Source organism: Lissotriton helveticus, chromosome 8 (assembly GCF_964261635.1).
Source record: "Lissotriton helveticus chromosome 8, aLisHel1.1, whole genome shotgun sequence".
Lineage (NCBI taxonomy): Eukaryota > Metazoa > Chordata > Amphibia > Caudata > Salamandridae > Lissotriton > Lissotriton helveticus.
Window position 1 is genome coordinate 592761088 of NC_136069.1, and position 17817 is coordinate 592778904.

Below are 17817 nucleotides of genomic sequence, written 5' to 3' on the forward strand. Positions count from 1 at the left end.
GGTAACGAAGGTGTTCAACAGCAACTGCAAATCAATTTAGAGGTATACTTCACATCAAACATAGTCATTTGTCAATAGTATAATAATAATTTTTGCAATAGTGTGTTGAATAACAGTCTGCACAGAAGAATACCCTCTTTAACATTTTCATTGATTTCCATGAGGTCGATTCATCAGTGCTATAATTGTGCACAGTTATGTAAAATATGTAAATCTACCAGAATATTTAGGATAAAAATTAGAGAATTTAACAAATTCAAAATGGTATGAAAACATGGCAACAGAAATCTGATTCTGTGGCCTTAACATTAGAATCCAAACAGCTGGCCTTTGGTGCCACATATTGTATTGTGAAGGCTTTCTCCAACTGCAAATTGTCCCCATACCAGTAAAGGATTCTTGCCCATTTTTCAATTGCAGTATATTACAATGTATAGTACTGAGTGGAGAAAAATGTATTATTTAAATCAACCATTCACATGCTCTAAACCCTGCATTTTCTAATGAAAATGTGAAGGGCGTCCATGTTTTTTTAACATGAACATTAGTCAGCTTATGGCGATTTAAAAAAAAAAGTGGTCCGGGGAGACAAACATATACAGTTGTAGTAATGAGAATAATGTGCTTTGTTCCATCAGCATGCCCACTTTACATTATTCTGCATAAAGCTTTGTGGAATAAGAAGCCTGGGTACATAACAATATAAAAGGCTAAAAGTAAAAATAACAGCTTCATAAACATAGAAATGCACATAAATAAATCATGCATATGGGGCAGTTTGCTTAGTTGGCAGGAAACAAAATGTGGAAAATGTGCTTGTTAAACAATAACCACAGAGAGAGCTTTTATGATGTTTTAGAGATAGAAAGCAGTTGCATGTTAAACAGAATCCTTCAGCATTGTTCACTCGGTATTGCAAAAAGCTGACTTGTGTTGTTTTTAGATGCCTCCCATTAGAAAGTAAATATGCCAATGATGTTATGCATTTCAAGAAGGTTTAATAACTGAGCGCCATAAATAAAGTCACGGGGAGAGATTTCAGACAGTTTTATTAGCAGATTGTTGAAAAGAAAAGTAAAATTAAATACAATAACAATAAACGTGGTTCTCACATGGAAACCAGGCTCGAATATCTATTTCTACCATAGAAAAATTCCAATTCTTGCATTATGATGTAAAAACAGAGTTTTGTACACATTTTGTACAACAAAATTTGTAATAACCTTTTCTTATCATTTTTAGAAAACTTTAAATATATAGATAAAAATAGACAATTTTCATAGGTCCTACATGAAGATGAATATGTTCGGTTCCAAGGGCTTGCATAGAGCGCAAATGTGGTTATAACATAGAACTACACATTAATATCTTTAATATTACAAACGCAGAAGAACCAAAACATGAGGGCATCCTGTATTTGTGATCTATTAAAATAAAAATGTATAACTAATTTGGGGCAAAAAATATCACTCACAGTAAGGTTTCTTGTGTAATAAATTGTAATATTTACATCGTATTAGTAGTACTCTTTACAGCATCAGGCTTTTGGAGTTAAGACCCTCCACTCTAATTAACACAAATCCATTTACAGAGCTAAACAACTAGACATTAAAAAGTCAGAAAACTATTTACTGTGAATTGTGAAACCTATGTACACAATAGGTAACTTTATGCAGGGGATAGAGCCATAGTCTGCGTCTATACATTTTCATAGGGGGTAAGTTTGACGACTTGCTGCAAGACAATTGATCATACTGCTGTTAAGCAATTTAAGAAAGCAATTTTCGGTTTCTTTAAAGTAAGCAACTGAAGGATTGGTAGACATTTCTGACTGTATATAATTCCTATTTCATAAACAATATTTTAATTAGCAAATATATTGCTGGGCAAGGTAAAAGATAAGGATTTTGTGTGTAAAAATATAATCTGGGCTACACCTAATGAATAATAAACTGGAGCTGGGTCACAATTGCTATTCATAATTCACATGCTATATGTTTCGCAAAGCGTTTTGCTTTTTTGTGTTATAGTCGACATTGACTAACACACATAGAGAGTGCACTTGCATTTCCTAACAATACGACTCAGGTCTGGAGTGCAAAAAATCGGAATAGTTCATACCATCACCTTACAGAAGTAATCTGGTAAACAGTGTAACTCTAACCATGTAATTATGTAGGCTCGGTAACAGGATTCTTTTTTATTGAAAACAACACACTGTGGTGTGTGAAAAAAAAAGGGCTCAATGTAGAAACCAAAATAGCAAACAAGAGAGAGAAGATATTGAAAGAGAATATTTTAACTAGACAGTTAGCTGAAATGCATTTTAAAGATATTTGTACAACAATATAAACAGAAATTAGATTGAATAGACACGATTTTCAACTGCAGTATTCCTAGAAAGACTAGGTTCTGATAAAGTGACACAAATGGGTATTTACCAGGTAAATAAAACAATGTCCTTGAAAGCAATGTCCCTGTTTTAAAAAAATCTGCTTTTGAATAGTCTATTTCAACCTTTGTAAAGCAAAGCTACATGGCCCTTTCATTGAGTTTGCAGAAATTTAAAAAAGCAGTCTATCATTTCGAAAATTGCATGCACTAATGGGAATGTGTCTAAGGGAGAGAGCTGTAGGAAACGAAACAATGACAGAGTGCTTCGGGAACTTGTGAGTTTCATCTTTTAGCTCTATGAAGAGTTGCTATGATAAATCCTGTATTATCTCAAGATTTTACATTTCATTTTAGCAGGAACATGGAATTATTGTGATATTAACATAGAAAAATAATTCTGGTGCTCCAACGTGCTGCTCAGCCACAAATTATTCAGGACAACATTGTCTCAGAGCACTAACCAGGGCTCAATGTACAAGGACTGGTGGCCGGCACAGATTCTGTGACGCATAACCAAATGCTAAAATTCTCATTCATTAATACTGTGACTCCAGGACAAATATTTACATGCCTGCATGCTTTAAAACTTGAAAGGCGGCTCTTCGGACCAATGGGGTGACAAAAATTAGCATTGAAATATTTCCTTGCTTCTAAACGCTAGTACACTACATCATACATAACACCTTCCTTATGTGGTTCGCGTTTATATACATGTGACCAAAGTTTTACATGGGGAGCAAAGTCTTGTGGTTCATACACACCCTAAACAGTTTCAAACCATATGGCCACTTGTTTTTTGCAAAACAGGCAGTGTGAACAGTAAAACAGTTTGTTATCTTACAAAGTCACATTTAAATAAAAGGTCCAATAAACTGTTAGTCTAAAATCTGTTTTCGCCTTGCAGAAAGAAGGGTGAAATGTTTTTCCATCTCCATTAAAGAAGCTGATGATGATACAGTAGCCCGAAAGCCGAACGTAACAGTAATTTTCTGTTTTTGTCTTCTTCTAGAGTCTTTCTCCAGACAAGTCATTCTGAGCTTCCTTAGCTCGCAGACTTTGAAAGGCTCTTGCTGGTTTCAATATGCTATAACAGTCTGTAGATTTTAGTAGTCACTGTCAAAAGGTTGTGTTGATGTGCTCTAATACGGAAACATCTGAAGAGATCATAGTTTATTTTCCAGAAAAATAAAAAGTACAGTGGGCCTTGTCGGACCAGTCTGTAACTCTGCACACAGCGTCCAGCAGCAAAGTTGCAGCAGGTGGCCGCACAAACACTTATACTAACATTTACAATCATTTTTCAAGTCTGAGTGGCATTGCCTGTGAAATCCAAGTCACGTAGAAAGCTGTACAGTTTCCAAGAATGATGAAATGCAGAGTCAGGACATATAGAATGAAAACAACGTGTTTCCTCCTGCAATTCCAAATCAAGGACTATCTTTCTGAAATGTCCTTTACCGCTGTTTAGGCTTCTTCAGCAGCGAAGAGTTCAGTACATGACAGCAGTTTTCAAATACAGCCTTCCATCTGTACAAAAAATACAAAGAAACATGTGAATTTCTTGTTAATAAACGGAAATAGTTTGTTAAAAAGGTATATGATTAAAAATATTATTCATAAAAAACAAGAAATGAAGCAAAACCAGTCATAAAGCAAAGTCCTTCGCAAACAAATAGAATACATTTTGGGAAATGCAAATTTCAACGTATTACTTTTAAAAACATTTATTGTCGTGGAACGGGACATGTACCAAAACTTAGTAAAATAGCATGTTCTAGCAACAACGTACTCTAGACAATACCATAATGATTTGATGAGGCATCAAATCTAAATGCTAGATTTTCATTAACACAGATATTTCCCTCACATAACTATAAACTGAACATTTTAAAGTGTATTTATGTATTAATCAGAACTGAGAGAAAGCATTCACAAACATGTCCTGTATTTGCCTTGTTCTGGCATCTGATTGCACCATCTAGATTTGGTTGGTGGCCATGAACAAAAGTCTTTTAATGCTATATTAATGCTAATGACGGGGAAGACATCTTGAACATGTGCCAATGAACCACCTGAATCATGATTTTTTTTTTAGCAGTTAATGGACAGCATTATGAAACCTATCAGGATATGGTGTAGAAATTCCCTTAGTCACAGACATCTGATCAAATGCTTTACAAGATTAAGGTGTGGTTAGCTACAGCTAGTTGTTAACTTTTCTACATAATGCATTATACTTTTTAACTGAACTACAACATGGTTTTGCATTGGTCAGTACCGCTTGTGAGAGCAGAGTGGAACCCGTTTTTGGTTTCGTGTAAAGTTTTTGAATATTTGTGCTACAATCAGATGCAGGATGGGTATTGAAGAGGTAATATGTTTGTCTTGTTGGTGTTTGTCACAAAAAGTGCACTGATTTGATCTTCTCAGGTCAGTTTACTTCATAATTTTTTTGTAAACTGGTCCTGCACAAGGATATTGGAGTGATCCAGAACTAGTTTTCACATTTCAAACCCCACAGGAATATGTTTTCTACACTACAGCAAAAAGCTCTGAATAGAACTACACCAAACTTGAGATGAACTACTCCTATTAGCAGTATTTTCGTTTTCATGCAAATCTGTAAATCTGCTCTGAAGTTTTTGAGATATTTCAATTTCTAAAGAGGTGTTGGGCAGGTTTCAAGGGGTTCATGTTTTGTAGATTTGGATCTGTCGTTAAACAAACTGCACAATCCACGAGTGGCAACTAAAATTTTAAATTATTCTGATAAGCTTAGAAAACTGATTTATATTGCAATGCAGATGTCCAGCAAACCTCACGTGAAGAACATTTATTGTGGTAGGAAGAACTGTCTATCCTAGAGAAGGTAATATTTCCTTCATTCTGAACAAATGTGGTGGAGAGACTAGGATAGATGCAGTTCTGTATCTGAAATTGTCAGATGCACTGGTTCTAATAGAGCATGATTATTAAATTTTCACTAAAGCTAGATCTGCTTAGGAGTTTTCATGAAAGTATGAATAGTTGCCAATATGGGATACTTTGAATTTTGAGGTCAATGACTAACCCAAACATAGATCTTTAGCTAAATGATCTTTCAACTCTTTCTAACATGAAAAATGTGATCTGCTATCATTCTCAGACTTTATGTTCGTATGACTATAAGTGGTTGTTTTGATGAGTTGGGTTCTCAGGAATGGGTTCCCCTATTCATGAATCATGTTGCCTATCTAGGCCTTCCAAGTTTTTACTTATTCTACCTTCCCCATCTTTTGTTTCTCTTCTCTCCTCTCACTTTCTCTTGTGGATTAAGTGTGTGTGACCAGTTACTAGGTGGTGTGAGATGAAGGGATTCCGAAATTGTGTCGGTATTTGCAATGTTTTTTTTAAGGTAATAGTCCCATCTGTTCAGTTGCTCCACCTCAGGAAATTTAGTTATTCAATGTTCTCCATTAAGTTTTCTACTTTAAATGACGCATTGAATAAGTAGCATACATCCACTTATGCATAACTCCCACTGAAGTGCTACGATGTATCCAACATGAAAGTAAATTTTTTCGCATTTAAACATTAACAACTGCATTTTCTCAATCCATTTGTGGTGCACATAAAGACCAATGATCCCCTTGGTTCCCACACCTCTAGGTTTTAGGACTTCAAGAGGGTACCAGTACTTGTTGCGATGTGCAACTGCTGAAGCCTACACTTTCCTCTTAAACAGATTCTTATGGACAATTACTTTTAAACGCTCTGAAGAAGTCCTTTTATAGTGGTGATAAAATGTGTTGGCCAACCCTGATCTAGATATAAATTTAATAGACATAAATAGGAACTTGGAGAAAGCTGTCACTTTGAATTCTGATTCAATATTTTGCGACATAAGCTTGATGAGGAAATGAAAACAATTTTTGCAGTGTTAGACCGACAGCCTTGGGGTGGTCTTCCTTCCAGCGTTTTGCCTAACTCCTCTATTTTTCAGACTTTGTTCTTGCTGGCTTTAGGACTCTGTGGACTTTACCACTGCTAACCCATGCTGAAGTGCTTGTGCTCTCTCCCCTTAGCATGGTGATATTGGTTCATCATCAATTGGTATATTTAATGTACATATGAGTCCCTAGTAAAGTGTAATGCATGTGCCCAAGGCCTGTAAATTAAATGCTACTAATGGGTCTGCAGCATGTCTTGTGCCATCCACTTACGTAGACCTCTTACCATGGCTCAGGCATGATATTGCAGAGCCTGTGCATGCAGTTTCTACCGCCATGTCAATCTGGCAAGATAAACTTTTTGCCAGGTCCATACCTTCCCTTTTTAAACACAAAAGCCACCCCTGAGCTGGGCTCTGGACAACCCAGTGGGCAGTGTGAAGTCAATTTATAAAGCATGACATGTACTTTTAAACTTTACATTTGTTGGCAATGAAAAACTGCCAAAGTCGTTTTCACTACTGCAGGGCGTATCCCATAAGGTAACATTGGTAAGTAAGTATGTTAATTTATTATTATTAGGATTGCCTTATTACATCTTGTAAGTGTAATTCACAATCTGGAAGAAATACACTTTTCAAGATTGGTATTTCTGGAATCACTACTTTAAATCATAACTGATAGTGGGGTTGGATTTTAAATTGCAATTCTGAAAATGCCACTTTAAGAAAGTTGACATTTTCGTACATTAGCCATTTGGTGCCTGCTGCCTGTCTCAGATCACTGTCTGGGGTGGATGACTGCTGGACTTTGTGTATTCCCCCTAGACAGCCACACACAATGGGAGCTTAGGTGAGACCTGATGAGCTGTCCTGGGAGGATGAGAGGGAGAAGCTAGGCCCAGCCTCACTTACACCTGAATAGGCTATGTCCTGTCCCCACACAAAGGGCTCCATACACCCCTGTTGTGAGTCTGGAGCCAGGGCATGAAGGGCAGGCCCTCTGGGCACTTCAAAGACCTGTCTTTGAAGTCTCCCCCATTTCAAAGGCCCAACTGGGTATAAGTACTGGACCTCTGACATCAGCACTTAAGTCCACTTCTGGACCTGTGACTACTTTGTCAGGAAGGACTGCTGTGCTGCTGAAGGACTGCTGAAGGACTGCCACTCTGCTGCACTGCTGATTTGTCTGACCCAACCCTGCTGTTCTCCTGCCTGGGTGAGTCGGACTGGACCTGCATCACTTGAACCTAGAGTGACTCCAAAGTGTAGATGGCTGGTCTCCTGATCGGAAGTCTCAGGGGCATAAAAATCTTCTAACCACCCTGCTTCTGCACCTGGACTATGCCATCTGTGAGTCTGCCCTGCCAAGTTATGTCACTCCAGCCCTTGGCCCTTGGAACTGGGCCTACAGTGTTTGCTCCAGCAGAACTAATGCATCCTCTGCCAAACCAATGCACCACCGTTGCAGTGTGGATTGGCACCAACGCATCACCACTGATGTATGGATCAGACTCAAGGCATCGCCTTCAGAACCGCTACTACACTACGCTTTTCCTGGCACAAGGCCCTTGCAACCCCTTTAATGGCAGCCTAGCTGGTAATGCTGAAACTCCCCATCACAGCTTCCCCGCACATTGAAGCCAATGTCTGGCCTCAACTGCGTAATGCATCCTCAACACCGGTCTTCACAACCAAGCTCCATCAACAGGATCCTCGAAATCAACGCATCAGAATCTCGCACTGTAGCCTCCCTGCATCTCGGAACCGGCGCATCACCTCTGCAACATGGCACAACCTCAACTCGATTCATTACAAAGGTCCACAACCTCAGATAAATTTACTTTTGTTCAGAAGGCCCAACTCTGCTCCTGTATCCCACGCTCTATCGTGATCAGCCTGAGCTTTTGACTTTGTTCCTGGCTGGCACAACCAGTTTCACCATTTTAGTGCTTTACATTTCTTAGCACTATTTTTACTTAAAACCTTTAAAGGTCCATATCTCATGCTATGCTTATTGGATGTTTGTCATTTTCGTCTTGTTTTATTAATTAAAGTCAGAACTATTTATTGTAACTTGTAGTGGTATCTTTTTGTGTGGTGTTTTCACTGTTTCACTGAAGTGTTGCACAAAGTTTTACACACCGCCTCTAAGTTAAGCCTGACTGCTCTGAGTCAAGCTACCAGAGGGTGAGCAAGGGTTAATTTATGGATTGCCAGACACTTACCTTGACTAGTATTGTAGTTGCTGTTTGGCAAAGGTTTACACCTCAGTCAACCAACAATCCAATTTCTAGCATGCAGCCTTTCTATCATATACATTATGCAGGTGCACAGCTTGCACCCAAACAGTGCATAATGCAAAGTGGGCATTCCCTGCTTGCATAAGGACTTGTGTCTTTGTCAATGAGGAAACATTACTTTGAGAAGATGCCTGTACTGCATGCACAGGCACGGGGATCCTTGAGAGGTGCTAGCTGTGCATGTGCTAGTTGGTGGCAATCTGTTAGTTCACCCCAAGGTGCACTAAGGTTGATACTACGAGGAGGCACATTGACTGTCCCGTAATTTTCACATGAAGGTACCACAATAGATGGCACCAATGCTTTCAGAGGGCCACTGTGCTTCCAAAGGCAAGATAACAAGGTGCTAAAGGTACAGGAGCTGGTCTGTCCCTGCCACTGCAGCCAGATCATGCACTCTAGCCATGAACGAGGACCCTGCATGTCACAATGAAGGTCAATGTAGTCTGTGACCTTCAACCTCCGTCAGTGGTAGGGAGCCTCTTGCACTCCTGTCAGTGGTAGTGGGCCTCCTGTACGTAATTAGGGGTTAGCAAATTCACTGGGCACAGTATACAATTTGGTTATTCAACCACACTGCCTCAGTCTGTGCCTGATGAGAGCAGGCACTGGCATACACCTGGGCACTGTGCCTACGTCTGAAATACGGTACAAAAGGGGGTGGTGATGGACGGAGCATCCGAACCAATCAAACACTCACACCCAGTCAAAAGATCTGGGTTTGATCCATCACCGTTCTTTAGCCCACTCTGCCACCCCAGTTCAGACATGGCTATATGCAAATCAGTCTGACCCTGTGCCTCATGAGAACAGTCCAGCCCGAACTGCCAAGCCATGCCTTCCCTGGACCAGAAACAAGCCTCCGAGGACTGGTTTCTGGCATTACAGCCGTCTTCAGCCCGGCTTGCTTGAATCCAGTGGCAAAGTGAGCAAGGGACTCACATCTGAGCATACCCTTCGTCTGAAATACAGCCTGTTTCGTGCCCCTGCACACCTCACGGTTTCAATTCCACTCGATTTTTATACAATTTTTTTTTCCAGCCAGCTTTTATTAGAGGAGAAAAAGAGTCTTCATGCACAAGCCTGCTAAATCAACGAAAAGCTTCTCCTGAAAACCTAGTAGAAATTACTGAGCATGTTCAGAAGCTTTTACAATTAGTTGACACCAAACAAGGATCTTCGTTTTAATGCTGTCGTCGGAGCGTAATATTGTCGTCTTTACTGCACATATTTCTGATTAGTACTGTTAACATTATTATTATTTGTATGCCAGGCAGAAGGGCAGGATCTAGCCTTGTCTTGCAATCAGCACATGCTCATTTTCAGCGCTCGCGTCAGCATATTTTCCATGACATAACCTTGACTCTGAGAGGCGCTGGTTACTCAAAGTGACAGACAATGAGAGCAGAGATCTACTGCGCACAATCAGACATTATTCTGTGGCATGAGGCAGATATGTCAGTTTAATGGTTATTCACTCCCCTCTCCCCATGCAGTGATTCACAACATCCTGCAATCTTAATTACAAGGAGGCCAGACAATCTGTTATGTGCATCTCTTGGAGATTTTCTTTTTAACTTTTTATGAAATGCATTTTTTCTGTTCAGCAACGTTCTTTTACCTACGGATTAACCATTCAGGACATTATTTAAAATGTTTAATAAATTGTTTTGTTCACTTAAAAAATAAAACGTTCCTCATATGCTCCCACATTCCTATCAGCTCCCCAGCAGCCTTTTACCAAGGATGCCTATATGCTGCAAAGTAAACAAGCATTTGCAATGCAATAGGTCTCGCAGTCGTTAGAGTTTGAGCCATTGGCATTGTAAATGGCACTGCCTTTTATTTATGTGTTATTTAACGTTTTAAAAACCAACACATAGATAAAAGACATTGCCATTTACAATGCCAATGGCTCAAAGTCTAACAACTGCGAGACCTATTGCATTGCAAATGCATGTTGTTGTAGCTACCCGGAAACCGAATGAATCAGTTTGGATGTTTCAAACTACTAATGTAAGTGCTTTAAATGGACAGGTACTGTCCGGTACTTCTGCACTTCTTTTAACTTGCAAGGGAGAATACCTGCATCTCTCAGCACTGCAACAATGCATTTGATGGGACCGTACCGGCATACTACCGGCAAGTACCGATGCTTACTCTAGTAAGCATTTAACATTGTAACCAATGGCATGTGCTGCTGCTCATTTCATGCAACAACTGCCGAACGGTTTGCTTTAGAAAGCACGTTATGCCTCGGTGCCTACAACGAACAAACTTACATTCGTTACAAGCGAACTTCAACTAATGTAGGTTGCAGACATTCACTGATTGCACTGTGGAGCTGGGTGTGAACAGCGTGACATAATGTGGGTAGGTAGAAGTTGAGAAAGCGTCCCAAGACAACCACTTTGAACAAGAGAGCCAACAAAAAGAGAGAAGAAGGTGAACAAAAGACAGAGCAAGGCAGAAGGGACAAAATACGCAGCAATATGGAGAGGGACCGGAATGTGATAAAGAGATCCGGAGAGACGGCGAGAAACCTGCAAAGCGTATAGCGGGAAGGAGAGGGGCTGCAGAGACATCGAATATTTATTTATAGGCAGCACTTTTACCCAGAGGTCTCGAGGGATGTGAACCTGGAGAATAATTACAGCTGCATCCACACAGTAAGAGACACAGCAGGAGCAGAGGCTAACCAAGGTGCGGAAAATACCGCAATCATTAACTGCGAAAGGAAGCCACGGAAGGGATAGAGAGGGCAGGGAGGGTCGGGTGAGGGAGGGTTGACGGATGGAGAGAGACGGGGACGGAGGGGGTAAACAGAAGAAGAAAGCGAGCTAGAGGTGGGGCGAGAGGTTGACAGATAAAAAGCAGGTGGCACGAGTAGACAGGAATTTGGTTTGAGGGCTAAATGTACGGAAAACGAATGAAGAGGTAGGGAGAAAGATTGGCAGATGACAACATATGAACAAATGGGAAGAGAGCGGGAGAGACATGGATAGATGTAACGAGGTACACATTGAGAGAGATGCGTGAGACAAGGAAAGCGAGAGAAAGACTAGGGAAAGGGGTAGAAAGAAAACAAGCTCGGCATTGCGTGGCGGGAGGGGGCGGGGGGAACGTCGGAGGGGGGGAGGAGAAGTCTGGGCAGGCAGGATGACTCAGGGGAGGGGGCGGAGCGGGGCAGAGCGGCATGTGGGTGTGAAGAAGCCGGCCCTTTGAAGTGAAGCTAAGCTTCACTTCAAAAGGTGTCGGAGGAATGCGGGCGGCTGTGCACGCGCTTTTAAGCTCAATGCACATGCGCATTGAGCTTAAAAGTCACGGGCACTGCAAGGAATCGCCACGATTCCTTGCAAGTTAGATAAAGTCTGGATGAGCCCCTATAGTCTCGCTTGCTCGATGCGCATGCGCATCGACAGGCGAGACCTAAAAAGCATGTGTGCCAGTAAGATTCATTTTTTAAATTTGAAATTGTGCAGTAATGCATCTGTGACCTTCCAGTTCTGCAACAGTCTCTCCTAGACACCACACCCATTCCTTCCAGGAGGCACCTGGTCACGAAATAAGAACAATGTTTTGGGGTGTCACTAAACTTTCGAGGGCACTTTCCCACCTTCGATAGTATTCCTGCCAAGCGCATGTTTAAATGTACATCCAAGGACGGGATAGAGAGTGAACAACTCAACATTTTTTTCTCTGTCCTCATATCTGAGAGGGTTCTCCAGAATTGGAGGGGCAGAGGAAAAGATGGTTCACCTCAGAGGAAAATATTTTCGAAGTGTAGAAAACGAAGTAAGCATGTGCAACGGCATTTTTGCATCTAAAATTGCATAACTGTAAAACAAAATACGATTTATATGTCTGACTTTTCTTTTTGCATCTGAGTACTCCTGAGCTGCAATTTTCACCTCAATTCTTTAAAATTTCGGGAAAATGGAAATCTACTCCAAACGTATGTATAAACCTACGTGTGTCCTCTTTAAACACTCTTTTGTGAATCAGGTAAAGTTTTTATTAATTGCTTTGAAGAGGTCTCTGCTTTTGTAAAAGCCTTTTTGAGCATTGTAGCAGTTTATTTTGCCCGTGGTGGTGCGCCCGTATGTATTCTATTGTAAAAGATATAAGCATGGAGTTTTACAAGACAATGCAACAATTGCATATGTGTATTTTAGTCTGTGCAGCTGTCTTAAAAGAGACATCAAAGGCTGGCCGCAATTGGAACGGCATTAATAGGTCGCAAATGAGATATTGTGACTAGAGGGAAGGCTCAAAATAAAACATGCCTCAAATGAATGCTGTGAGAGTGAGGGAATAGAAAGAACGGATGCCGACGTGAACCAATTACTTGATTTTAGGTGTGGCCTTAGCCATGACCTTGTGATTTTACCAAAATGGTATGTATAATATACTTACTTAACAGGGTTTTCAGCCATCCCTTTTCATCAATTGGTTTGTTGTTTTGACATTAACATTCTTTCCACCCATTACCGCATATAGCATGGGAGAACCAATCAGCCCTTTCACAAGCAGTACATCCACGCACAAAGTAGTTCCTTTCAGTGCCAGAGACTACTATTATAATGCAAGCTTTTCGAGACCGAAAATATTTCTGTTTTTAGACAATGTTTCTGTCTTTTTTAAGATTGATTAGGATAAAGTAGCGTTTCCAACAGTAACGTTTAGCAAACGCCATGGCAAAACAAAACAAGCATTGACGAAACCAAAACTGACAGCCAACGTCAGACATATTGGCTTTGCCAAACCTTTCAAGAATAGTGTGTATTGTGTCATTAAATCAGTAATGTGGGTAGTGGTTGCTTAGAAACCCGATGGCCAAGGCACAAAGAGTTTGTTATGAGTAGGTTTGATAGGCTCTTGTAATATTTCTGTCTTACTTTCGAATTCCAGGAGTATGCCAGGAATAATGCTGGCTTGTTCCCAGAATTGAGAAGTAATTTAGAGGCACTATGAGATAGAACAATGTTTGTAAATCAGATCAATGTACTTTTGAGAGCAATTACTGTTGTACCCTTCCCTTATAATTACAATTGCAGGGTGCCCTGCACTGTTACGACATAATAAGTAAAATGATTGTCTGAACAGCAAACCGCCTAAGCACCCATTGGTGAAGCAATTTTACGGCAGAAACCTGGCACATACTGATGCTGCCATTATAAAAATATGCACTGCAAAACACCTTTTTGACCTATAGTGATGTCACTTATATTCATGGAAAGAAGATGCTCACAAGGTCAACGTGATGTATGTGGTTAACTAACATTGAAAAGCAGGATTGGCATTGATTGATTCCAGTGCAAAATTCCAGAATCAATCAGGATAAAAATTCAGGATTTATTTGACCAAGCGAACAAATACAAAATCGGAATATTACATTAGCGTTAATAATAATAATCTGCTAATTATATATTGCAAACTATATATAATGCTTTGCGTAGAGGCCTAGAAAACTTTATTAGAATTCGAACCCCCGACCATCAGATCACAGACAGATGTCAAAATTCCTGTACCTGCTTTTATTCGTAAGGCATGATTTTAAGTTAGGTGGTAATGGATAATCCTCCAATTTCAGGAGTAAATGCTGATGTCGGAGCAGAATCCAACAGTGGAAATACAGCCACCCTAGTGATGGTGGTGGAATTTGCAATGGTGGACTATTCTATTAATTAATTATCTTTTGATACTGTTAACTAAATGAGTTCCTAACTTGTACATCTGCATTTGATCAGCAATTCTTTAAGATACTACAGAATAGTCTTGTGATATGCTAAACACTTATATTCTATTTCTAGGTGGTAAGTCCCTCCCCACCCCCCACCCCAGACTCACTTCTACTGTATGCTGGATGTCGCTCTTTTCTCATTCCGACAGCTCACTGACCTGTTACATGAATAAATATATTTTGATGGCAATGTATGAATCTTGGCATATATTAGGACTGATGAATGCTCATCATAAGAGTGCTATCATTAAATTGTTTTCCCTGCTGATTAAGCCCCTCTACTTGACTTTGATACTTAATGCATGCGGCAGTCATTGATTGCCATCACGTTTACCTGGGAAATTCATTTCAGAGACAGCTTGTTGTGGTAAACAATTTAGCAGGATACACTTTACTGCCTACACTCTGAATATGTTTAGCACATATCAGAAAAAAGGCTGATGACATTCAGACAAGTGTGTTCTGGGGTGTACGGTTTTACCACTAAATGCTATTTTCAATTAGCTTAGAAAAGGAAAATAAATTCTGCTATTTCTTGTTGTATACTTATGGAACTCACAGGGCCAGTCTAGCTGTATTTAGGTTATGCAGTTGTGGCAATAATATACTTGGCAGACATTTGAGGACATATTATGCAATGTGTGGCTACCACAATTGACATGTTAGCTGGACTGCTCTATTTTTTTAAGCAATGACATATAGTAGTGCTATAAAGGGGTCTGTATCCCTTTCTTTCAAAAGTAAAGTCAGAAATAGGAATCTTCTTCCACCGGTGAATTCCACTAATGGCGCATGGAATGTCCATCAGGAAAATGAGGGAATCTGTGTCACCAAGCTCATGCTCCTTTACAATATTAGCACCTGGGCAAATATTTTCCCGATAGGGTTTGAGAGGATCTTCGAAGAATGGGGTTCTCTTTTGTGATCTTTTATTGGTCACTTCCCACCTTCAAACATGGTCTTCATGGAGGGAATAGATGAGTCAATTTGTCTACACCCTTTGCACCGTGGAGCCATGCCCCCCTTTCAAAAGCATGCAGGTGGCCATGCCACAGATAAATTCAGATGTGGCTAGAGCAGCACTGTTGGTATTTGCTCTCTGCCCTTACATCTGAGGGTACCTATCATTTACACAAGATGAGTGAATCTGACGGGACACACAAGATACTTGGAGAGAGGCAACTAAGAACCACACTATCTGAAGAGCTCAGGCTCTCTGACAGTGTAACTATTGGCGCAAGGAACCTGATTGGGAGCAAAACATTTTCTTAAGGGATGCCTTTCAGAGAAAAAACAGTGGCAAAGGCCCTGGAAAATGCCTAGGGATGCTGTTTTGCACATATAAACGGGTGCAAGAGGAGTACTGTCAGTATGCCCACCAAAATATAATAAAACCAAATTTGAAAGTGAATATTAGTACCCCAACCAAGTTAAATTCACTGGCATCTGTCCTCCAGGCTCCGAAACAAATGTTTGAATGGATAGCTTGATACATTCACAAGACCAGCAGGGGATCCCCCCCGCCTGCATCGGTAGACCATCAGCAATGCAGGACTGAATTAGATTGCAAATAAGGCATCTGTGCTCAACTCCATCATGATATGCTAGCTTTTAAGTCAGATTCACAGGGTATAAAACCGTTAGAAATGCTAAAGTGAATACAAAAAGAAAAGAACCAAAACATATGAGGACACAATGTAAACTATTATAAGTAATGAGGTATTCAAACCACTGCACCTGCTGCTGTACACCTAGAGTACATTTAAAGTAATAAACGTTGAAGAGCAGGGCATCAGCCTTATTGATTCCTTCTGAAGTTCATGAAATGTTTGCTAATACTACGACATATGTATTTTAAATTATTAAAATTTATATAAAAATTGTGAAAGTTCAGCAATGCTGCAATCACCCAAGTTTAAGAACTTAGTAACACAGACAGCAGAAATGCTAGGGAGAAAAGAAGCTAACTAGAGGTCCACAGCAAATGCACACTTCAGAAGGGAAAACAATGAACAGGTCCTTAACAGAGAAATATCTTCATGGCTTTCTTGTATGCAGCATGGCCTTCAATTTTTTAATGTTATGATTAGTCAGTTCCCATGGAGCATAGCCTCTTCACCATCTCTTTTGATTGCTTTGTGTTATAAATGGGGCCTTCCTGAAGAGACCTATCACGGGGACGTCATATTGCTTACAAAATGACTTCAGCTGTCTGGCAGTATAGGTATCTAATCTTTCTTCCTCAAAGGTGAGATGTTCTGAAGCATTGGAGGTTGGCCTTCCCATATTAGCAGTACTCATGGCTGCGATCAACAATTCAATCCAACCAAACAATAAAATAAAATTATGGCTGCGCTTTTGTCTACACTCACTAGTGGTGTCTACCAGTTATTGTACGTGGATCATAAATGCAAGTCCTGATCCCACCACTGCCAATAATGTTAGAAATGGGGGTCTCTAGTTGGCAATGTCTGGCGCCAATGTCCAAATAGGGACCCTTCTTCCTAAGTCAGGGCCAGGGGACTACCTTCTTTGACAACCCCTGCTCAACAGTGGTAATGTAGCACAAGCAGTTAGGCCTATCTCAGAGGCAGTGTGTGAAGCATTTATGACCATGCACAAGAAGGCAATTATGACACCACAAAAGGACACAACTCAGGTAGGTATAGAAAAATAATATCTTTATCTAAGATTTAACTCAAAACTCTCAAAGCGTTTTAACAATTTACAATTCACGTAAACCAATAGGGACTCAAAAAGGCAATAACGGTTTTAACAAACTACAATGCACGTAAACCAATCAGGACTCAAAAAGGCAATAACGTATTCACCAGAACATGACACTAACTGAGCTCAAGGCTGGGGCCTATGCGACCCGGTGCGCACCAGATACCTGCTGTTGAAAGGGGACACTGCACGCAGCTTCTCAAAGAAGCGGAGATGGTGACAGGCGGACTCCCAGCGACCACAAGTCCTGTCTGCAGGGGCCAGCAGCGTGCACCCACAATGATTTGGGCACTCGTGGGCAGGCGGGCTCTCAACAGCAGCAACACACAGCTGCGACAGCCTGGGCTGGTGGTGGTGATGACTCTCGTCTTACAGCTCCCTGGTGGGCTCACAGCGGCAGCAGCTCTCTCTTAGCTGCGGCAGCCCATGTATCGATAGCGACAATCCTTGACACTGGTGAACAAGATGCGGGCACTCAGAGGCAGCGTCTCTCTCTTAACTGCCGCGGCCCACAGGTCAAATCACAATGATGCAAAGCTGGCAAAAGTGCGGGCACTCAGCGGCAGAAGCTCTTTCTTAGCTGTGGCAGCCCACAGGATGAATCACGATGATGCAGAGCTGACAAAGGTGCGGGCACTCAGTGGCAGCAGCTCTCTCTTAGCTGCGGCAGCACACAGGACAACTAACGATGATGCAAAATTGACAAAGGTGGGGACACTCAG

The 17817-nt window shown here is 40.8% G+C and overlaps 1 protein-coding gene across 4 annotated transcripts in view; it reads right to left on the reverse strand.

Annotated features, from left to right (window-relative positions):
• Window positions 1-1032: 1032 nt before the first annotated feature.
• The window catches only part of DACH1 (dachshund family transcription factor 1), a 537492-nt gene continuing 520707 nt past the window's right edge, over window positions 1033-17817 (reverse strand). For all 4 annotated transcript variants that reach the window (XM_078657419.1, XM_078657417.1, XM_078657418.1 and 1 more), the window contains one exon: window positions 1033-3921. In XM_078657419.1, coding sequence (XP_078513545.1) covers window positions 3884-3921 — 38 coding nt within the window. In that variant the 3' untranslated portion in view covers window positions 1033-3883. The remainder of the gene's footprint in view (window positions 3922-17817) is intronic.